Here is a 22,955-nt window from a genome sequence, read left to right as displayed (position 1 = left end):
CCCTTTCAATGAATACCTAGCTGTCATTCGGCTTCCTAATTTTTTTAAATGTAAAGTAGATTCTATTATGTTATTTGAAAAGGGCATATAGGAATGATGAGAATATTGATTTTTAATTATTATGGAATAACTTTGTCTTGTATGTGATTCATCACACCATGTTTCCGCTTGTGAAAGAACAAAGTTACTCTTGATTGAGTAGCTACTAACCGAGTAACCCTATAACGTTGATAAAGTAATCCTATCACGTTGACAAAGTAACTATTATAACACTAACGAAGTAACTCCAAGATGGTTGGCCACATGGTGTGACCAACCACATATAAAAATGCGTGATTATTATTAACTATAGTATTAAGTGCTAGTTCTTTTGGACTTATTTTAAGTTCAATTTAGTTCAATTCAAGCTGTTTCATTTCAATTCAAGTCATATTTTTTTTTTGAAAAATAATGCAAGTCATTTTAGTCTTATTTGATGATTATTATTTTATTTTGAGGAAATGGATGATTATTACTTCGTTATTATTAGGATCTTGCTAACGAACGCCCTCGCGGCGTAGGATAAGCATTTAAAATATTGCCTAAAATAGTATTAATTTGGGAAAGCATGACAAAATCACGCGTCTATCGGTGTAATTAATGTTCATTTTAATTTAATCTTTCTACTTTTAGGTAGCTTATCCAACTCCCTCGGGCCGTTCATTAGCTTTTGCCTTATTATTACCAAGTACAATTATTAATTGATAACCAAAAAAGGTACAATTATTAATTTACTAATCACTTTACTTTAGTCCCATCGAGCTCAAAGATGGCCTAATTATCAATTTAGGGTCTTATTTTCAGTTTAGTTCAGCTTTAGTCAGTTCAGTTCAGTTCAACTCTAATCAGTTCAGTTTGGTTCCTAATTTCCTTATTCAATTCAGTTCATTTTATTTCATTTAAGGTCCAATCAGTTTAGTTCAATAAATTAGAACCGACCCTTAGAGAGTGAGAGATAGCTCAAGTGGTTAGAGCTCTCCTCTCTCTTTCAAGAGATCTTGGGATTGATTCTCATCACCCGCCCTAAAAAAAAAGTTTCAAAATCCAAGGGAAAACCTAAAGATGGCAGCAATCGAAAGATATTTCTAAATTCTAATCATTTGTCTGTTAAACCTTTTTACGTAGTATATTACTCAAACTATCAAATGGTAGTTTCCAGTGCCAGAGCTTTCTTCTTCAGGTAAAATACAGTACAAAATCAATACATTTGATGTCCATTCTCCAGCTCTTTTATATTGTACGGACTACGGAGTAATTAATTTAAGAACGAAATTAACGGTTTATTGATTATTTCAATTTTGCTGGGCCAAAACTCCAATTCATGGTTTGTTCTGTCTTTTATTTTGCAGAATTCCTCGACCTTCGCAATTTACAAATTCGTATTCGTTTCTTTATATATCACAGCGATTACAGGTATATTTGCTTTATTTTATCATTTTATTGATTGATTGATTGATTTTTTATTTTTTGGTTGATCATTTCTGTGATTTAATGAAGAAATAATTATTTTTACATTTTAGGGGTTGTGGTTGAATTTGATACTCCCTCCGTCCCTAAATTACATTCTTCTTTCTCTCTATTATGTGAGGAATAAATGCTAGAAAGAGGAATGCAATTTAGGGACAGAGGGAGTACCTGTTTATGGGATTGTGTTGTTTGTGTTGCTTTTTTTTTGATAAATGGGTTTTGTTCCCCTCCTTGGGAAATTATAGTTAATGTGAAGTTTGAGGAAAGCACTTAGTGTAGTTTCATTGAATTACGGCGTGTTCTTGTTGAGTTTGAGGGCTTATTATTGGCAGTGTGATTTCACCATAATGTGCTTATAGCGCGTTATTTGTTGTTACATGGGTGTCTATCCTACAATGGGTGTAAATTTACACTCTCTCGCATTCGCCTCCCAATGTGATTAGCTCATGATTACATGGTGAAGGGAATTTGAAAGGGTGTAAAAGTGTAAAACTATACCTTGGTGTATGATGAAAATTGTAGTTGTTACATGGGTGATAGTTGTGATGATGGAATGGGTTTTCCGACTCAAAAGTAATAAATTACAAGAAAAAAGATCTATTGATTTACTTGGTCTATGATATACTTAAGGTAGTACCTTGTCAATAGTGTTTTAGTAAGATTAGTATGTTATGGATTGCACATTGTGCGGATTTCTGCTATATAATAATAGGTATAATCCATGGTGGATATTTGTTGATCATTCACTAAACGAAATGCACTCAATCCATAGAGCATTGGGTTTGCTTGGCCTAGTTCATAGAGCCAAGTGTGTATCTTTGATGGCTACTGAGTATTGCATTTGTCATTTATCTATTGCTTCAGTATTTGCTTGTTTATTATCTAGAACTCTTCTTGTTTTTGTTGACTTAACTTTTATTGTTGTCACTTTTCAGGGATACCATTGTTATCATGGCTTAAGCAATTTCAGCAAAGAAAGTGCGTCAAAGGGAATTCATTGTTTCAAGGGTTGGAACAATAAGATGAAAGCAGTATATCCTGTTTGGAGGCCAATCAGTACTCAATCCACTTCGAATGATGGTAGGTTTTCCACTTCTCCAGCTTCAGATATATTCTTTAGATCTTTCTATATTTGATAAATGCTTGTATATTTGCAGTTGGTTTCTAGTTTATCATGATTTCTTTTGGCAGATACAAAATCATAATTAGCCATGGCTTGATGGCCATTAAGGCCCATAATTCCAGCCTTGTAGGGACTTAGCTTTCTAAATTTCAACTTTTAGCCCTGCTTGGTCCTCTCATAGTTTATTTCTTGTAAAGTTAGCACCCCTCCATTAGTTTTTGACGATTATTAGCAAGATCTGGAGCACATAAGTACATCAGTATAGTTATTCCAAATCTTAGGATAATTAAGTAAACTATAGGTGATCCATTGTGGGCTGTGGCTCTTCTGGATATGCCCAGTCTGAATGTTATTTTTATTTTCCATTTCTTAACTAATAAAGCGCTGTGTGTGAGAGACAACAGAGATGTAGTTTGTTTGGAATTTGGGTTACTAAATATCAACCTCAGCAGTATGCTATACTTTCCCATACTAGGACTTTACAGCTAGAGTACAATAAGGTTGTTTATGGGTGTCTTCCTTTAAACAAACACCTTTTTCCTCCATATTCTAAAAATTAGTGACTTTGGATTGTCTGATTAAAGACCTTTATTTTGGCTTCCTTACCATTTAAGACCTACCTAAGCTGCCATACATACATTACGGAATTTACATCTTGCAGATTCTAGCTTTGATTTTCTAAGCTCTGTTATCAAATTATAAGCTGCATGATGCGCTAGCAGTTGTTGATACAATAGATTGAATGATAATAATTTGCTTCACTGTGATTTCACTTGAGAGGAATAAGAGACAACTAATTGTAATTCAAAATTCAACTTTTTAAGGCTTTTGTGAAATATAATAGGACAAGAATACCAGAAGCAGCAACAATAATATAGTATATGTCTTGCTGTTAGTCGGAATATCTATAGATATGTACTTAGCCTTAATCCTATCAGGTTGAATCTACTAGAGGTGTAAAGATGAATACTTTAAGAATTCTTATAGCTTTTGTAACAAACAAAGATATTCACGAACTTTCAGACTGCTCATTGGATTAAGGCTAAATGAACATGAGAAGTGTGCTGTATCTGTAGGGGTAGCAGCAGATGATTCAACCGTCTCTTCATCTCTGCAAGCTAATAATGAGGTTGGTGTAGCTGAAGGTGTCCAGGCTAGCCATGGTACTGTCATGCAGAATAGCTTTGAAGTCACTGATGCAGAAAAAGTATCAACTGAAAGCAAGGAAAAAATTGCTGTTTCTGTAGAGGTATGATTTATGCTTCTGTACTACATTGGACCTATTCTCGGGGGATGGACCTCTGTGCATAGATACACAAACAATGATTCCATGATGGCATACTGCTGAAACTGAAAGCAGTCTTGTAAGGCCATGCTTAGTAATGGCCACATTTTCAACTGACCTAGCTAAGAGATCCTCAGTTTTAGCTTTCTCGGACATTGCCACGTATTCTTTGTTAATTTTTTTGGTAATGTCTGGGAGGTTGTGCTCTGCACGAAAGGTGTTTCTAGCTGGCTGCAAATGTTCTTATTTGTTTATTTATTTATTTTAATTTGTTTATGTATGGATTGCTGATAAAAAAGATTATACGTCTATTATAATGCTACATAAGATGTTTATAATTGTTGCGTCCTATCTAAGATCTAGCTAAAAAAGTCTTAAGTTCTGGAAAATTGCTAAATACTCTTGGCTACTTTTCTGGGTATGGCTGAGAGGTTGCAGAATTTTTAGCATGCTGTATATGTTCTTTTTTAATTTTATGATCTGCAGAATATAAAGGGTACTGACTATATCTAATACAATATTACGACTTAATCTGTTTTTTAATACTTCACGCCTCTAGTGAAAGGTTGACATTTCTCTGTCTCTTTTTGCAGTAGCTTTTTATTTTACTCCGTATTTTATATTTTTCTTCGCAAAAACTGCAAAATTGATTAGCCTTTTGCATGTCAAATAGGTATAGAGCTTTTTTGGATTGTTGTTACTTTATATGAGTAAGTGTTGATAAGATTGCAGGACACTGGGATATACTTAAAATAATTTATTTTCTTTCTTTCTTTTTTTTTTTTTTTTTTTTTCCCTGGAAATTCTGGACTACTGATCTAGCTACTTATTGTTGTGCATTGTTTTTGAAAGAATTGATTATTTTTCGCTTTCTACTTCAAGATTGGTTCTTGAGATTGTAGGAAGCAGACATGTCCAATCTATAATACATCTGGATCTAGAGTTCTAAATTGTGGATAATTGTGAAAAAGAGGGCATGAAATATAGCAAAGATTGATTTTTTCCCAGGTCTTTTGTCTGGTGGTGCATATAAGGTATTGAGAAAAGTAACATGTTGAAGTTTGCTTTTGTGCGATTGTATGATTTAAAGACAAACTTGCTCTTCCTTAATTATGTACTTGGATTTTTGCTGCATTCTGTCTTGATTCTTGATAAATTGTCTTACCTTATTACAGGTAGGTGCTTCTGTCATGCGTTTCATTGGATATAAAGAGTAATGACATTATCAACTTATTTCATTGATGTTTTATAGGAGTTTATTAAGTGAACCCTGGGAAGCTACAAACTAGATGCTCTATCCACTCTTTTCTTATTTTGCCTCCTTTTTGGATTCACATTGCAGTAAATCTTTGCGGGAAAGCATTGAGAAGGAAATGGGGGTCAAGTTAATATTTCCATCATCAAAGTTGGAGGATTCTATTGGTACATTTCTCGCTCATTGTTTATTTCCATTGCATACTGCCTGATACTTCTTACTTATTCTTCGTCGTTTTCATATTTGAGGAATCCTGGCTAAATCTTCTTGCCTCGTTTTATCAATGCCTAAGGCTGCTTACTTTGGAAACATATATTGAAGTTAAGATTGATAATTTTTCCCTTTAGAAAATTCTTAACTTTCAGTTGCCTCTTTATCCTGTACCTTCATGGCGGAATGTTTACATTCTGTTGATTTTTGTAGCTAATTAATTGAGCTACCTTGTTCTTGATAATTTGCTTTAAAGTTAAATTATTGTTATAAGGTTTAGAATTGTATTGAATACAGCCTCCCTACAGCTTTACACTGGTTCAGTATAAGGTTGCATACTTTGACCTCACACCTCCCTATTGACTCTATACCTTGCCCTTAGTATAAGTCATACAACTATACAAGGTAGTTGCTGTATTGCCTGTATTTAAAATTTTAGAATCTAGTTAAGCTGTTTCAATGTGAAATGATATTGTTTAATAATGGATAATTCTTCTCTCATCCCCCCTTTATAAGTTTATATGATGCCATTGCCAATTTTCATAATTTTGGTAATGGATGATTCTTCTGTCAATGATTGACAATTATCATAGTGAGGGACCCCTGCCGTTTAAGAATGGCATTATTATCAATCGAAAGAATGATTCTCCTGTATATGTCACTATGCTTTTTCACGAGTCAATAATTTAGTCATGTTGGCATTGATTACGCAAAATATTAGTGAATATTTAGGACAGTTGAAAATGCTTCGTGAGTATTAATTAGCTCAATCATTTTGGTGAACAGTAACCATATTTTTATGCACCGAGCCTTGGTCTTGTTGAAAAGGTGAGACTCTTAGGAAGACCTGGAAGAGTGTACCATCATTCTAATGACATCTAAAAATTAGAGTATGCACATAGGATATTAATAAGTACTGGGGAATTTGACGATAGAAGAAAGCTACTGCAGCACTTCTAAACCTATCAAATTCAATCACTTTGAAAGCAAGCTGCTTTCATCGTCAACACGGTTATATATGCAAAATTTAAGTTCGCGCAGCAATCTCGTTGAATCAGTTATGCAGTATGCTATTAAAGATTTTGACCTGATGTTCAAACTAAACTGCTCCATGTGGAGCTGAATTTATTAGATTATAATTCATCAATTCTAACAGCTTCATACTTTCTTGAAACTGCCGATAAGTTCTCAAATATTGAACAATCTGAAATTAGGCAAAAATTACTCAGATTCTCACTGGCTCTTATACGGAAGAGCTCTTTTACGGAAGCAACTGATTCATAATTTTCGTTTTATCTCTGCCAAGATGGCAAGTCAGCACTTAAGCATTCAAACTCATAGTTGACACCTCTTTAAATTAATAGTAACTGTTTAGATTTTTGCTAAATGTGCCCTTGCTTTTCATTACATTTTCTTCATCCTACCGTGAATCTGGAATCAATTCTGAATAAGCACTCACTTACGTGAAAAATGGAGTATTGTTTTGTCCTTTTTTCTTTCTGATTTTATTTTTTATTTTTTTTATTTTTTTAATGAAAGAGATATAGTGTATTGTTAAAGCATTTCCAGGCTTCTGGCATTTTACATCTTCTCTTATAAAAATACCTCTTCTATTCTTCCTGGAAAGCAGGCTTAGTTACCAAAGCTTCCTTTTAAAGCATGCTTACTTACCATGACTTCCTTTTATTTTATTTTCCTTTTTTATGAGCTGACAATGACTCTTGTTTCAGTAATTGAAGGTGATTCCATGGATGCAATTACCAAAGCTTCAGAAAAAATCCAGGCTATAATTGACAAGGTTGGTTGATCATCATCAAATGTTCTGTCTAGAAATTGCATTTTTTTTTTGGTTGCAAGGAAATAGCTAATTTGCAGCAATGAGAAATACGTCTTTGTTGATCATTTGCAGAAATATTGTTGGCTTGTTGCTAGATTTTACTTTCTTGATATCTAGAGCAAGACAACTAATATGATCCCTTCACCCTCCAATTGTTTCTAGGCTTCTAGCTTAGCTGATGGTATGTACTGTGTCAGAAAGTCAATAAAAATATCCTGGGGAAATTCTCGTACAAGTTCATATTAACTTTTTCAATTGGTTCAAGGAAATGTTTGCTATGTCTAGTACATATTCTTGTGCGTTGTGTTTCTGTTAGCCAAATGTGGCTAAATTTTAGAGTTATGATAGTGATCATCAAAGTTGCAATAACGAATCATTAAAGTTTTTTTGTGTATGTTTGCAGTTAAGAAAAGATAGACTTTGTATTTTATTTTACTGTATTTCATTTTAATTCTATTATTTATTTATTTATTTGTTTGAAAAAGAATCTTTAACATCTATGTACGTCAATTTTGGATAGACAAGTGTGGTGGTATGACTACTATAATTCTCTCTGAGTCACTGAGGCTTTAAACATCTGTTTCTCTTTCTAGGTTACTTTTCCTTTGATTTGTCTCCAGCCTTTACAATATAGATAGATTTACTATTTTTAAATAATTTCAAATGCTCTTGATCATGTTTTGTAACAGATGCTTCCCTCCATCTTTTGCGTTATCGTTTTGGTGCTAGGCATATTTAATGTTTAATGCATCTTCACTATTGTTTGAATTAAGTACATTAACTTACTGTTAAGTTGCATGGAATTTTTCCTCGAAAAAAAAAAAAAAAAAAAAGTTGCATGGAATTTACTCCACAGTTCTAATTTACTTGGATGGATTCTAAATTCTTATTGTACAAGTCCATCAAATGCTTCTGTTCTTCAACTTGTGATTTTTAAAATGCTCAATATAGTTAATAGGAACTTGACAACTACTGTGCCCTGTGGGGGAATCATAAAAGAGTTTGACTAGTATTTATGAGGATGGAGGGAGTACATTTTAAAATACCAATGGTGCTCTTTTGCTGTGTACTTATTCTGGAAGAATCATCTCCACCTATGTTTTTATTGACGAATGAAATCAGATGCAACCAATTGCTTTGTTAAAAAAGGGTTGTACAAGCAACGTGGATAAGCTGTCTTATAGACCAGTAAAAGTAAATTACAGATAATCCCAGTTTCATTGAATCTTCCCTAGCAAGTTACCCTTGAGATCAGGTGCAACCTATTATTCTCTTGTATGCCTGCACTCCCTGCAGCAGCATCTAATTCTTGAGCATTGTTTGTGTTTGCTAATCAATTTATTTGTCCAGTCTCATGCAGTGGTTCATGTGAATATTGGAAGCATTTTCCACCTAAAATCAATCTGTTTCCTGCTTATGGAATAATTCTTGACAGGCTTTGATAATTTGATTTTACTCCCTCCGTCTTTCTAAGGATTCCACCTTGCCATTTCTACTGTTATACTGTGCTTGACAAAATCTATGATATCTAAAGGAAAGCCCAACATGACTGCTATGAGCTCCAATTGGCTGTTAAAAATTCTGTTACTTGTTCCTTTCGATACTTGTCTTCTTTTCCTGCTCTATCAGATTTCTCAAACATTGCATTTACATTGTGAACATGGAAGTTGTATCATTTGTTTTTTTGTTTTTTTTCCCCTTTTGTTTCTGGATGACAGGCTGTTAATTCTTCAGCTTTGACCTTCTCCCACTTGATCTCGCTTCCATTAGCCATACACAATGAACTGGTTGATAAACTCAACAGATTTCAGTCCACTGTACTGGCATATAGTGATTCTAAAGATGCAGATGGGACTATGGATATTGATTCAAGTGATGAGGCTTCTGAAGATGGAGAAAAAAATGTAAAACCTGTAAATGCAGATGTTGCTGCCAATCTTAAAGTTGACGACACTCATAATGTTAAAAGGGATACAAAGGACATACCTCTTGTAAGCTATGCACCTAAAACATCTGGTACAAGATTCTTCTCTACCTCCTCTGTTGCATCCTGTTGCTTTTCCTATATAAATTCTGTTGTAGGAAATCTTGAAACCGCATCTAAAATTGTCTCTCTCACCACACCCCACAATATGTACTGAGCCTTCTCATGGAAAGAATCTGTTCATTATTCTACCCGTCTTCATTACTCTTCAAGAAGACAAAGGCCCTATGGAAGATCAATGCAACCATATAAACATATAGTTTCAAATTTGTTGATCAAGAGACAATACCTCACTATTCCTCACCCAAAAAAACTTACTACTATTTCACTGTTGGATGTTAATGGAATAAATTTTTTTGGCTAATTATAGTATTTGCATTTTATTTATTTATTGTTGTGTGTTGAATTAAGAGATTGGAAATAGTCTATCTGTTCACTTTGAGATAAGGTTACATACGTTAGAATTCCTACCCTGCCAAGGATGGTAACCTGTTTAGAGAACAATTGGGATAATTTTGATGGTGAAAAACTTATCTATTGATGACTTGACGCAATAGACATGCGTCAACTTATACCAAGTTATCTCTTGTATTTGATTTCTCTATTTCTTTTCCTTGTCAGGATTGGGGATTGATAAATCTATATTTATCAAACCAAAAAGATTTCACTTAACTGTAGTAATGCTGAAGTTATGGAATAAGGGACGTGTCAATGCAGCTAAAGAGGTTTTGCAGGTATATCTGTTAAAACTTATTGTAATTGCTTTCTTGTAAACTTTCTTCTGTAACACAATTTTTTGTGATTTTATCCAGAGCATCTCCTCTGAACTAATTGAGGTTTTGGACAATCGACCTTTATTTATTAGACTAAAAGGGCTGGTAAGACTCATTCTGACTAGCTATGTAGCTTTGGATCTGATGAATTTGGTATTATGTTATGAATCTAAACTAGGCTGCACTAGCTGTTGGCCTTGAAAGAGAAAGACTTACTCTATCTGATGATGCTTTCTTCACTCAAGGCTAATTAGTGATTGGTTTTCTCTTTGCTTGTCTTTCCCTTATAGTAGTTTACTATGTTTATTTTAGCTATTTTACCATTTAAGAAACCCTTATTTGATTCCAGGATTGCTTGAGAGGATCTCGAACCAAAGCTCAAGTTCTTTATGCTCCCGTTGTAGAAATTGGTAATGAGGGGCGACTTCATCGTGCATGTCGTATCCATTTACTACTTGGATTCTTTTTCTTTTAAAAACAATATTTATATATGATAATAATATTGATGTCTCCACATAGTAACTTCTTCTCTCAAGTAATGATTTATACTTCAATATATATGATAATAATGTTGATGTCTCCACAATTCCACATATTAACTTTTTATTTATCCCTGAAAACACTATAGTATTTCCTCAGCTATTATAGAACTCATCATTGATGCCTATGTCAAAGCTGGACTAGTACTTGAGAAAGATGCTAAGCAAAAGTTAAAGGTATATTCTCTGATGCTCTGGTTTTCTGCTTGATTTCTGCTTATAACCTGCTTTTGACATCAATAATCCAGTGCTCTTTGCAATCCAATTTTCTTGTGTGGTTTTGAAAACTATTATGTGACCATCTTTCAAACTGCAACCAAAAGTAGAATGCTAAGGCATCTCAAATGGAACTTATTGATATTTATACTAGAGGAGCATGAAAAAAAAAAAAAAAACACAATTGAAGTGAAAGAGGGCTTTTAAGTTTGATGATTACTTTGTGACTTTTGTCTTTGTGCTTAATTCTTAATTATATAGCCAGACATTCAGGTGTTCTATCTTTTGTAAGCTTTCTCTCCTGCTATATATCACCGGAAAAAGACTGATATTGACAGTTGAATACTAAAATTAAAACAACCTGTAAGTATTTTTGAGCTGTGTCAATATCAATATTTCTTTCATCATTTTAAAAACACCAAGAATAGTCTTTAATGCCATCCGATGGTGTCACTTTTGATTTAGCCTTCCATCATTGTAACATATATGAGGATTAAGGAGCATGGTGGGAATTTTCGTTTCTTGCATCTCTATTGACTGCATGTCTGCATGTACACCATGTTTGCCTCAGTTTGGTTTATCTGTAGTATGAGTGCTTTGTAGTGTTTGTCTGTCATTGTAATTGGGATGTCTAATTGCATCTACTTGCTTCAGAATCTGTCTGTTACATGTACATATATGAAATTGGTGATTGAAACGGATTTTAAGTGTTGGCAGTGGTCTGGTCTGGCAGTCTCCATTCTATGTTTCTTCCCTCCAACGTCTAAAATGCTTTGTATGAAAGATAATTCTATTTGGTTCATTTAACACTGATAGTAGTATCATTGCTTCCTTTCATTGCAGCTGCATGCTACTGTGATGAATACAACACAAAGGAAAGGAGTAAACAGGAGGAAACATAGAAGAGGGAAAGACTCTTTTGATGCCACACCCATTTTCGAGCAATTTGGGTCTGAAGCATGGGGTGATTATCACATCCGTGAAGCTCATCTTTCACAAAGATTTTTGTATGATGATAATGATTACTACCACTGTTGCGCTTCCATCCCCTTTCCTGAGATCACAGAAGTTCCTGCTAGCAGTGCCACTCCGGCTGAGTCTGTAGAAGAGTCCATAGCCGAGAGCGTGTAATCTTCTTGTATGGAGTACAATACCCTTGTTTTTCTGTCAGTTCCAGTTTGTACTGATAGCCTTTCGCATGCCTAGAGGACAAGGAACAACCAAAGTCAATTTTCAAGCTCAATGTTTGACAATGCATGGTTTTCAATGTTTTATTAATTTTTTTTTAGAATAGTCTTTAGTGATGTAAGAAATTAAAAATAAAGTTTGTTTGTTGAGTGCATCTAAAAAAATGAAAAAAATAAATAAATAAATTTTGTTTGTAGGGTTGATTGGCAAATGACTTGGCCTTATATGTAGTCTTTTAGTCAAAATTTTTGCTGGCTTTTAGTTTGTTACTCGGTAATGTTGTTTTAATGATTTAAATAATTTGGTCGGCAAAAACTTTGGAGCAGATTTCTAGCTTTCTGCTGTTGACTGAAAAGAAAAAGGGTACAATTTTTTGCCACAGAAATAAAATCCGGTCATCTTTTACAGTATTTATTTTATTTTTGACACACTGGTCATTATTCCATCAAAAAAATTTGCACTAAACCATTGCTAAAACACACTATTACAATTTACTTGTATCAAACTTTTGCACCAAATCTAGCAAAGTTTGGTCTAGTGATAATTGATAAGGTTTGCATCTATTGGATGGAGTACACACACACACAAAAAAAAAAAAAAAAAAAAAAAAAAAACCTATCCAACTTTTCCTATAGTAAGGGCCTATTCTAATTGAACTGAACTGAACTGATTGGAGATGAATTGAACTGATTGGAGCTGAAATGAATGTTTTATGAGATAAGGAAATTAGGAAATGAATTGAACTGATTGGAGCTGAGTTAAATTGAACTGAAATTTAGGTGAAGAGAACGGACACTAAAAGGAATACTTATTATTAAGTTTATCATTGATTCTTTTTTTTCGGTTGGGGGGGGGGGGGGGGGGGAGGACGAAATGACAATAGACTAATTCGACATTTTAGTTCAATCAAGTCTAATTGATGTAAAATGAGTCGGGCTCAATCAAATCTAATTAAGTTTGGATTAGTTCGAGTTTAGGTCATGACACTTCATTGTGTCCATGTAAGTCGAATACTAAATCAAGTAATTTTCAATTTAGATCAAATCTAATCGGAATTGGTCAGTTTTAAACACCCTTATTAATGTCTGCGTTCTTAAAATTTGTACTAGTATTCTACTATCATTATTGTTTTAATTATTCTCCCTAACAAGACTACAAGGGTAACAACCTCAAATATGATGATAATTTGAGGACAGACGAAATAGCATATAGCATATTCATTATTCAATGTCCTACCTAACATTTTAATCTTTTCATACTTCGTATGTTATAGAATTGTACACAAGATTATATAACATCAAACGCATCAATTTAATTAGCATATTTTAATATAAACGAAACTCTACTTAGCTAAAAAGGGTAAAAACTTGCTTCTTTGACATTGTACTAGTACAGCTCTACCACAACGTACATCTGCAAAATAAAACAAAAATTATATATTTTATTTTATGAAGGATAAGTTTGATATTAATTAAAATTAGATGCTGATCAGTTGGTGCTAATAAATTAAGTTATCTTTAACGAATTTGTTTATTTAAACTAATTACACAATTAAACTAATGACATAACAAGTCTACCATCACTTGATCCCAGAAGACAACTACTGTACAATTGTCCCCACCTTTTATGGAAAGAACATGCATTTATGTTTAATAATTAGCAATTCAATCTAATCCAAAACATAATCAAACGAACAATCCTAGAGCTACTATTTATCGTCACATATTCATCCACACGGTCTAATTAATTCAATTTTATGTTAAATGGATTAATCTGACATGGCTTTTTTCCAACTTTTAATTTATTGATTTTAATATAACTAATTAACGGTGTAACGATCAGATCGTCTTTCTTAAAAATTACATGTACACACATCGCATATACTATTAATCAAACGAATAACCATAGAGCTACTATTAGTCATCACATGTTCTTCCCACAGTAGTTCTTGTATCAGACGGTCTAATTCAATTTTATGTCAAATAAATTAATTTGACATGGCTTTTTTCAACTTTAAATTTATTTGTTTTAATATAACTAATTAACGGTGTAACAATCAGATTGTCTTTCTTAAGAATTACATGTACACACTTCATTCTATTTTCTTAAATAATTTAAGTAACATATGTAATTGTTTGTCACATTAAATGAGTAGTTTGCCAATGGATACAATAAGCATATTCCTAATCAAAAATTCAAAACATCCATCTTATAACTCTGAATGATTACAACACCAAACAAACAAATGAAAGCGGACCTACCAAAAAAAAAAAAAAAAAAAAAAAAAAAAAAAGAGGTCATCGAGATTCCACACTCATCTAGCTAATCCCCTACCACGTTATCATTGTCTAATTAATTAAACCTTAACAACAATAATAATCCCAATTACATACATAATTAATTTTAATGGTAGCTTATTTAATTTGTAGCCTCCAAATCAATAACATCCACATATAAATTTCCCTTAATTTGAAGGGTGTAGACAATATAGTATCCTCATCAACTTTATGTTTATGATTATGGACGGTGCATTATGTGGCCTTAAATGGGTTACCATAACATCATGCGCTCCATATTTATGACTTTACTATAATGTCTTTCACAAAAAAATTAAAGGTATAGATCATGTAGGGCACCCCCACAATCTTAATTTGCCATACATCATAGCGGTTTTACCTTATTACGTTTAAGTCATGAGTTTAATCCTGTCAACTACGGTATTTGGACGTATAACCCTACTTCCTATTCTCAAGAACTTAATCTATATGAACGGATTAACTTGTGAGAGATTCCAATTCAGTAGAGGCTGTCATAACGACCCAAAAAATAATCTACCCTTACCACTTAGGGTCACTGTATGTCTGTATGTTCCTCAGAGAACGGTTTGTCACATGCTAGAAAAAAATCATTCATGAGATATAAGATGAATAAGATAAGCTACTTCGAGACATTTCCTCCACTAAAGCAATTGGGTGACAGGTTGGAATTGCCAGGGAAAAGTTGTGATTGGTTGTTTCAAACAAGATGTTGTGTTTGTGTATCTTTGATTCAAATATTCTTGATCTTTAGTCTTTATCTATACACCGCATACATACATATACACGACCATATATTTATGGCTTATGTACATTAAATGGATTCATATTTGCATGGACCATACATGTGATGTGAGAGTCATACACTCATACTCATACAAACCATATACGGATTACCTCTATATGGAGTGGCGGATTCAAAAAAATATATATTGACGGCAGAATACAAATGAAAAGTTTTTTTAAGGAAAATTTCGAAATATTTAATAATCACTTGGGGGCAAATGACCCCATTCTATGCTAGATCCATGCATCATGTGATTATGAAAAATGGTTGCTACTATTTACCAAAGTTTGCTGGATCAATTATCGTTTTTACATTGAATTTGAATTAATAATAGAGTTCAAATGTTAGCTAAAGAAGGCCATTTTACAATAATATATATGAAACCCTTTAATTAGAAGTTTATCTCTTGCATTATGAAATGTAGCAAACATAATCATAAAGTACTAAAAAGTAATCAAAAGTTGTCATCATCATATGCAATAATTTGGTGTATTTTGCAATATAGTTTTGTCTTGTTTATCCAATTAAAAAATGCTAACTACTACACATTACTATCATTAAATTTCTTTAATTATTTGTTTCACAATGTTCTTCTCACTTTTTGTAAATCTATATATCAATTAATATGGAGTATAAATTAAATAAAGTAATAAAATATGAAAAGATCATTATAGAACAAAGGGTATATGTGATCATCATAGTAATAATGTCAAGTGTATAACAAGCTAATTTACGTACAATTATCTTATGTACATCCAAATGAACTTGATAGTCATAGTATATATATCATCTTAATGGTTTATAATCTGATTGTAATTCTTAAAATTACCAAGTATGACACTACATTTTTCAAGTGACGAATATATTACAAACAAAATCGATACACGTATCTTTATCTTAACCATGAAACTCAATCAAAATGACAATTAATTTTGTATCAAATGTTTTTTTTTTTTTAAAAATGAAGCTATGTTATAATTCCTAATTTTGTCAATTGTTTCTTCAAGTTTGTCTTTTTTGCTAAAATTGTGAAACAAAAGCTAAATTTTGGAGAATTTTTAGTTAACTCCTAGTAGTAATAATGAAGTGATATATTTGTTCAAGACTTGTTGGTACTTCTTCTAGGACTTTCTATATTTTCTAGTAGGAATCTTTTTTCTACATATTGGCATAAATGACCTTACATACAAGTATACCAAAAAGAGGGAAATTATATTTAAAAAAAAAAATCACTTTCATGATAATGGAACTATACAATAAAAAGAATAATAATTATGAGTATAATATTACACCATACTTTCTATATAAAGGAGTGATGTGGAAAGGCAATTCCATTATCTTGAAACCCAATTTCTCATCTTCTCTCTTTATTTCTTTCTTTAGTCTAATTAAGCTAATTAAGAGCAATGGCAATTGCTTTTGGAAGATTTGATGATTCTTTCAGTTGGGCCTCTATTAAGGCTTACATTGCTGAGTTTATCTCTACTTTGCTCTTTGTTTTTGCTGGAGTTGGATCTTGCATTGCTTTCAGTTAGTACTCTTTCCATTTACTCTTCAATTTTGCTTCATTTTGCTTATCATAATCATATATGTTCCTAGTACAGTAACCCGATTTATGCATATACTCCCTCTATTCTTAATTAATTGTCGCGTTGATAGTTTAGTTTTGATGTCTAGCTAGCTTTGGCAAAATGTACTTTTTATAGTACTTCCCATTTCCAAAAAATTTAAAATTCATGTCATGATAAATGTTAAGAATAAATGTAGCTAGTGCACAAAATAGTAGAGCATGCCATTACTTATTCCCAATCATTGTGTTCTATTTTCTTAATGAAGACAACATGACCTAGCTAAGTCTTATGTATCATATGTTGAATACAGGATACATCATTATCTTTCGTGACTCCCTGTAGACTGAAAACAAAAATCGATCAATTCTTATATTTGAGATATGAGTAACTATTTTTATTAATCTTGAGTTTGTAATATGTTATTTCAGGCAAGTTGACAGATGATGCAGCCCTAAGCCCAGCAGGGTTAGTAGCAGTAGCAGTGTGCCATGCATTTGCCCTATTTGTTGCAGTTGCAGTTGGTGCTAACATCTCTGGTGGACATGTCAACCCCGCCGTCACCTTCGGATTGGCCCTCGGTGGTCAGATCACCATCCTTACCGGTATCTTTTACTGGATTGCCCAGTGTGCTGGTTCTGTTGCTGCTTGTTTCCTCCTTAAGGCCTCCACTGGTGGCTTGGTTAGTACTTTTATCTTTTTGTCAATCTCTTTTTTTTTTCGTCGTCTGTGCTATTAGATTCGTCTCAATATATACTTTCTAGCATAAACTCAATTAAATATTGATATGAATTATTAAAGTTAAAATGTTATTGTCATTATTGTGAAACAGAGGTAATATTTTGAAAACTGTGCCGACCAATGTGACAATATGGTCTTGTTACATTTTTATTGCGATGATTCAAAATAGAAATGTGGTTTATTATTATATGATCAGATCAATTTTTACATATTATAACATGGAAATAAAAGTTAATTGACTATAAATTGTAATTTTGTTATTGCAGGCAACTCCAATCCACAGTGTAGCAGCAGGAGTAGGATCAATTGAAGCAGTAGTAATGGAAATTATTGTAACATTTGCATTGGTATACACTGTCTATGCAACAGCAGTTGACCCTAAGAAGGGTTCCATTGGTACCATTGCACCTATTGCTATTGGATTCATTGTTGGTGCCAACATCCTCGCCGCCGGCCCATTCTCTGGTGGATCAATGAACCCGGCTCGCTCTTTCGGTCCCGCTGTCGCCAGTGTTGACTTCCAGGACCACTGGGTCTACTGGGTTGGACCCCTTGTTGGTGGTGGTTTGGCTGGTCTTATTTATGGCAATGTGTTCATGGGTGAGGAACATGCCCCTCTTACCAATGAATACTAAATTTGAGGTTATTTGTGTGTTTTTTAAATTGAATTAATCCAATTTGTCAATGGGATATTAAGGGTGGAAATTGCAAGAATTTGTTTGCAATAATTGTCTTATTTATTCCCTTTTTTTAAATCTTGATTTGGGTAGTTTGTTTGGTTAGTTCTTGTAAATCCAATGTTCTAATCAATTCAAGTTTTGCATTTTGCGGAATATAAATCTTTGTTTATTTTTTTTTCTTTATCTTTGTTTTTCATGTTTTAATCCTAATAATGCAAATCAATATCAAAAATCCATTATGCAAGAACTCAAATTCATAAATTATAATTTCAAAGATTACATACACAGATTCTAAATTTTAACCACTAGGTCAAGACCTCATTGATGTACAGTACAACATTATCAGTCTTAAATATGTATATCATCAAGTGTTAAATATCCATATGTAAAAGGCCGTTCAAGATCATCAAAGAGTATTATATGTAGTAATTTTAAATAAATAAAAAAAAAATTAAGTTTTGTATTAATTAAATTTTGAGAAGCACAACTACACAAATATCAGTTCTACTTTAGATGGAATACACTAGTTTATAGTGTATCACACAACCAATAATCACCTAAACCTATCGCGGTAATGCAGTATGCATAATTGGTATGTGGAATGACTATAGAAATGTGTACGATTGGCTACATGGATTTGGTTAAATCGTTAAGCTAATCCAGGGGTGTATCACCAGTTTGCACATACCAATGTGGTAACAATGTAAGTTGTGTAACACTAATACACTATACTCTACTAGCGCAAATTTTAAGATGCACCATGGTGCACCTATTTCTAGGTGCACCACGCCTATACTTTTGAACAATCAGTAAAAAAATCTGAACAATTGCAAATTTTGAACATGTAGTAAAAACATTTGAACATCGCAAAATTTGAACATTTAGTTAAAAAATCTGAACAATTGCAATGCATCATGCTTATACTTTTGAACATTTAGTAAAAGAAATCCGAACAATCAAGAATTTTGAACATTTAGTTAAAAAATCTGAACATCACAATTTTAAACATTTAGTAAAAAAAATTTGAACAATCGCAATGCACCACGCCTATAATTTTGAACTTTTAGTAAAAAAAATATGAACAATAAAATATTTTGAACATTTAGTAAAACAAAATCTGAACAATCGCAACTTTTGAATTATTACGAGTCAGACAAATTTTGAACTGACTCGTAATAATTCAATAGTTTTGTAATAAAAACTGAACATTTAATGTATACAAAATGAACATTTCTTGATAAAATATGAACATTAAAATTGCATGTTTATGTTCAATTTTTGTGACGTGTTCATATTCTTTTTACTAAATGTTCATTTTTTGTAAAATGTTCAATTTTTTTTACTAAATGTTCAAAAGTATAGTCGTGGTGCACCTATTTCTAGGTGCACCATGGTGCACATAATACTAATTGCTCTACTAGTCATAAGCTCGCGACTCATGAACACATACTCTACAAAGTCTACTAGACACATATCAGGTCGTGCAAGCCCATGCATGTGTTGTGCCTGTGCAGCTCATGTTCAAGTAGGTTGTCCTTGGAATGAGCAAAGAAAACATGTGTTGTATCGAGCTTGTACTGATATTTCTTAAAGGGAATTCATGTATGACCTGGCCAACGTGCCGTGCAAGCTAGCCCCAAGCCACTTTGTTGCTCTCGTGTCTAGCATGTGCATATTTTTTAAATGATGTTCATGCACGACCCATGACCTATTAATGTGTCTTTTGTGCTTGCTAGTTGGGCCATTTTGATGCCATGTATGTCAATGAACTCTCGTTTTAGTTTGACCCATGCTAAATTCTTGGCTGCTCGTGTCAAATTGAACATTTCAAGACCAATTGTACTCCGTAACACTTAAGTTTGCGTATTAATCTTTAATTTGCTTCAATAGTCCAAAATTAAATGCATCACTACAAGTCTACAATTTGATAAATCTTGTCACACAACTCCCAAGCTACTCATGCTAAAAGTGAAAACTCCATCCAATCCATGAAGAATAAAGGACTCAAACTTTATTTGAATTTCATTCATATATTAAATTAATATCGATAATATACAAAATATTTGAAAGTATGTAACAAACTATATATCAAGAAACACTAGGAAAATCTTTTTCATAATTCCATTCATGTGCTTTCCATTCTGGTAGTTGCTGGATGACAACCTGCATATCCAAATCACATGAAAACATTAAGATATGCGAAATATTAGATTAGTTTATATTGTTATTATATCAAAATTATTGTTGTAATCAAGTAATTAATGAGCATAATTCATTAAGAAGAAGGTGTTACTGACCATTCCTCTTGAATCTGGTGTACCAACTGTAGTTTGACAAGCAAGTCTCCAATTCTTTGGTTTCTGCTCAAATTTAATTAATTTCCCATTAAACATAATCATAATAAGTTCACATAAATGTAATTATTTGAGTAACAGGGGAGTCTAATAGTAATACACAAGTATATATTACCTTCTTAAGATGTTCTTTCTCTTTTTCAGTTCTTGGGTTTAGAAGTTCCTTGCCTTCAATCACCTAATCAAATAACCAAGTTCATGATCAAATTAGTATTACATTCGTCCTAATTTAGCTATTATTTTGTATTTGATTAGAGTATAAGTTATATCAATGGTTAGCGAATTATTTCAAAGTGAAATTTGATATTTATATTCATATATGTGACATCGATCACCTCTACCATGCAGGATCCACATGTTCCACTACCCGCGCAGTTTAATAGTGGTCTTGCCTGAAAAATTCAAATTCAACAATAAAAATATAAAGCAATGTTAATTTCACTTCACTAGTTTCATATAAGCAATGTACTTAATTAAATTAACAAATGATTAAGTGCTTAATTAAGAGCTTACATATGGTCCATAAAGGTCAATATCATTATCCAACATTATATCTCTAAGCTTCTGTCCACCCGTTGCTGATCGCAAATGCAAATCAGGCGTTCCATCCGGGAGTAACACTGACTGATTAATAAAAAACCCGAAAATCGGATTAAGAAAACAGAGAACAGAGAAATTTAATAAAAGTAGTTTATATTGTACAACTAATCATACCATGCATGTCTTAATAAGGTTCTCGTGTACAAAAGGTGCACAAGTAACAAAATACTAGTATAATAGAATGACAAATGGGGCAAATTTTGTGGATACCGTCCCGTACCTACTCTAGGTAGAAGTAGGACGGGATGGAAATAATAATCGTACCAACATAGGGTAGTGAGGCGGGTATGGATTTAAAATTTTAACCGTCTCAAGTAATTTTTTTCTGTTCTTGCAATAAAACATGTGAACAAAAAAAAAAGAAGAAATTAAGTTTGAGATGTACTTACACTGACAAATGCAAATCCAACATAAGGCGGTTCGAGTTCTTCCTCTGATTGATCAGTTGTTTCATTAGTTTGATCACTCTCAGGAACAGTTCCAATAGCTCTAATTTGCCTTCTATTAATGTTATTATTAAAGCTACTTAGATTTTTGGTACTAATTGTTCTAATAGTGTATTTTGTTGTAATGTAGTGTTTAAAGTTGTTAGAAGATAAGAAACTTGAAGATAAACTGTAAGGAGTGTTCAAGTAAAGAGCAGTACTGCCCATCATTTTTTTTGATATGTCATAAATTAAAGTGGAATAGTTTTTCTTGCTTTTTAGTATTGTTTTTGTGGGTCAAAAAAATAGTGAGTATATCTGTTTAAACTTTAAACGGTTATAGTTTTGTTTATAGTATGGTTGATGTGTGGTTCATATTTATCTTATCTTTGGTATTTTGATAATAGGTAAAGAAACTCATGATATGGTTGCTTGATGGCAATCATGTATAGCTTTGCCTCCGAGGTTTAGGACTTAAATGCTAATTTAAAGTTGGAGAGTAGAGCAATAGTTCATGTGTTACACAGCAATTAGATAATACTTCGGCTCCATTCATTTTACCTTATATTTGCTGAATTTAAATTATTTTTACTAAATTAAAATTGTTTTAACGCTTTGTTTGGATCACAAACTTTTAAAAAAATCGAGTGTACAATAATTATTGTACATCCATTATAAAGATAACTTAAAGTGATTAAAAGTTACCCCTGAAATGAATAAAAGTTACCCCAATATGCATTAAAGTAACCCAATTCAAATAAAAATTATCTACGCTTTATTAGTAACGAATCACATTTTAAATGACTAAAAATCAATTATTAGTGATTGAATGTTATTAAATTACCTCTATAAAACTTTTCTTGTTGTTAATTTATATAAAAATTGTATTATGTTTAAAGTTACCCAAAAAAGACAAAAAGTTACCCTAAAATTGGCTAAAAGTTACCCTTATACCGCTCGATGTACACTAATATTAGTGTAAACCGGATGTATACAAAAGTTTTTGTTGTTTGGATAGTAATTAATTAACAAAAGAAAGGAAAAGAGAGGAAGAAGAAGACGGGAAGGAAGAGAGAGAGAGAGAGATGAGCTCAATTCTCCCTTCAAATCTCTCCAATCTTAGAGCGATTGTGCTTATAGTAAAGAGAAGAGAAAATAGATCTCTACCTCTTCTTTCCTTTCCTTCCCCAATTTCTTTACCCGAACAAGAGAGCTTGTTCCCCTCTTTTTTTTCTTCCCTTCTTTTTCTTCCATTTCCTTTTATCCAAATAGAGTGTAACTGATTCTCTATAATATTTTTTCCTTAAAGTTACTGATTTTTACCAAACTAAAATTAATTAATTTTACTGAACTTAAGTTATTTTTACCGAATATTTTTTGTATGATTTAGAGAACAAGCCCTTACTTTGTTTCCTAATCATGCTCTTGGCTTGATTTTACACATTTGTCAATAGTCTCCATACATATATTTTAGATCATCATTAACTAATGAGAGAATCCAAGTTTATATCTGAGATAAACCTATAAACATATTTTCCCTTACAATATAATCTTTATCTTTTTTTTTTT

The 22,955-nt window shown here is 32.5% G+C and overlaps 3 protein-coding genes across 3 annotated transcripts; 2 read left to right on the top strand and 1 right to left on the bottom strand.

Moving 5' to 3' along the window:
• The first annotated feature begins 1,128 nt into the window (after nt 1-1,128).
• LOC145558666 (uncharacterized) lies at nt 1,129-12,110 on the top strand. The gene is made up of 13 exons (XM_081619973.1): nt 1,129-1,219; nt 1,389-1,452; nt 2,442-2,586; nt 3,706-3,878; nt 5,090-5,127; nt 5,257-5,336; nt 7,110-7,177; nt 8,935-9,232; nt 9,822-9,934; nt 10,013-10,078; nt 10,323-10,413; nt 10,622-10,689; nt 11,572-12,110. Exons 1-13 carry the CDS (start codon nt 1,185-1,187, stop codon nt 11,857-11,859), a joined length of 1,527 nt encoding a protein of 508 aa, XP_081476099.1. The 5' UTR covers nt 1,129-1,184; the 3' UTR covers nt 11,860-12,110.
• Nucleotides 12,111-16,344: 4,234 nt separating this feature from the next.
• On the top strand, nt 16,345-18,183 carry LOC145558665 (aquaporin TIP2-1-like). The gene is made up of 3 exons (XM_081619972.1): nt 16,345-16,548; nt 17,018-17,268; nt 17,594-18,183. Exons 1-3 carry the CDS (start codon nt 16,425-16,427, stop codon nt 17,960-17,962), a joined length of 744 nt encoding a protein of 247 aa, XP_081476098.1. The 5' UTR covers nt 16,345-16,424; the 3' UTR covers nt 17,963-18,183.
• Nucleotides 18,184-19,996: 1,813 nt separating this feature from the next.
• LOC145560055 (photosynthetic NDH subunit of subcomplex B 3, chloroplastic-like) lies at nt 19,997-21,703 on the bottom strand. The gene is made up of 6 exons (XM_081621311.1): nt 21,351-21,703; nt 20,875-20,985; nt 20,697-20,753; nt 20,477-20,539; nt 20,305-20,367; nt 19,997-20,170 (listed from the first exon to the last, which is right to left on the bottom strand). The coding sequence occupies exons 1-6, from the start codon at nt 21,615-21,617 to the stop codon at nt 20,096-20,098; spliced, it is 636 nt and encodes a 211-aa protein (XP_081477437.1). The 5' UTR covers nt 21,618-21,703; the 3' UTR covers nt 19,997-20,095.
• Between the last annotated feature and the right edge of the window lie 1,252 nt (nt 21,704-22,955).

The sequence above is a fragment of the Chenopodium album genome, chromosome 9, assembly GCF_948465745.1.
Source record: "Chenopodium album chromosome 9, dcCheAlbu1.1, whole genome shotgun sequence".
NCBI classification, from domain to species: domain Eukaryota; kingdom Viridiplantae; phylum Streptophyta; class Magnoliopsida; order Caryophyllales; family Amaranthaceae; genus Chenopodium; species Chenopodium album.
This window is presented reverse-complemented; position numbering and strand designations above follow the sequence as displayed.

Coding starts and splice junctions, on each gene's coding strand:
- LOC145560055 (XM_081621311.1), bottom strand. CDS start 21,617: ATGATGGGCAGTACTGCTCTTTACTTGAACACTCCTTACAGTTTATCT. Junction 20,754..20,874: donor TTGACCTTTATGGACCATAT/GTAAGCTCTTAA, acceptor TGAATTTTTCAG/GCAAGACCACTATTAAACTG. Junction 20,368..20,476: donor AGAAAGAACATCTTAAGAAG/GTAATATATACT, acceptor AAATTTGAGCAG/AAACCAAAGAATTGGAGACT.
- LOC145558666 (XM_081619973.1), top strand. CDS start 1,185: ATGGTAGTTTCCAGTGCCAGAGCTTTCTTCTTCAG. Junction 5,337..7,109: donor AAAGTTGGAGGATTCTATTG/GTACATTTCTCG, acceptor CTCTTGTTTCAG/TAATTGAAGGTGATTCCATG. Junction 9,935..10,012: donor CAGCTAAAGAGGTTTTGCAG/GTATATCTGTTA, acceptor GATTTTATCCAG/AGCATCTCCTCTGAACTAAT.
- LOC145558665 (XM_081619972.1), top strand. CDS start 16,425: ATGGCAATTGCTTTTGGAAGATTTGATGATTCTTTCAGTTGGGCCTCT. Junction 16,549..17,017: donor TGGATCTTGCATTGCTTTCA/GTTAGTACTCTT, acceptor ATGTTATTTCAG/GCAAGTTGACAGATGATGCA. Junction 17,269..17,593: donor AGGCCTCCACTGGTGGCTTG/GTTAGTACTTTT, acceptor TTGTTATTGCAG/GCAACTCCAATCCACAGTGT.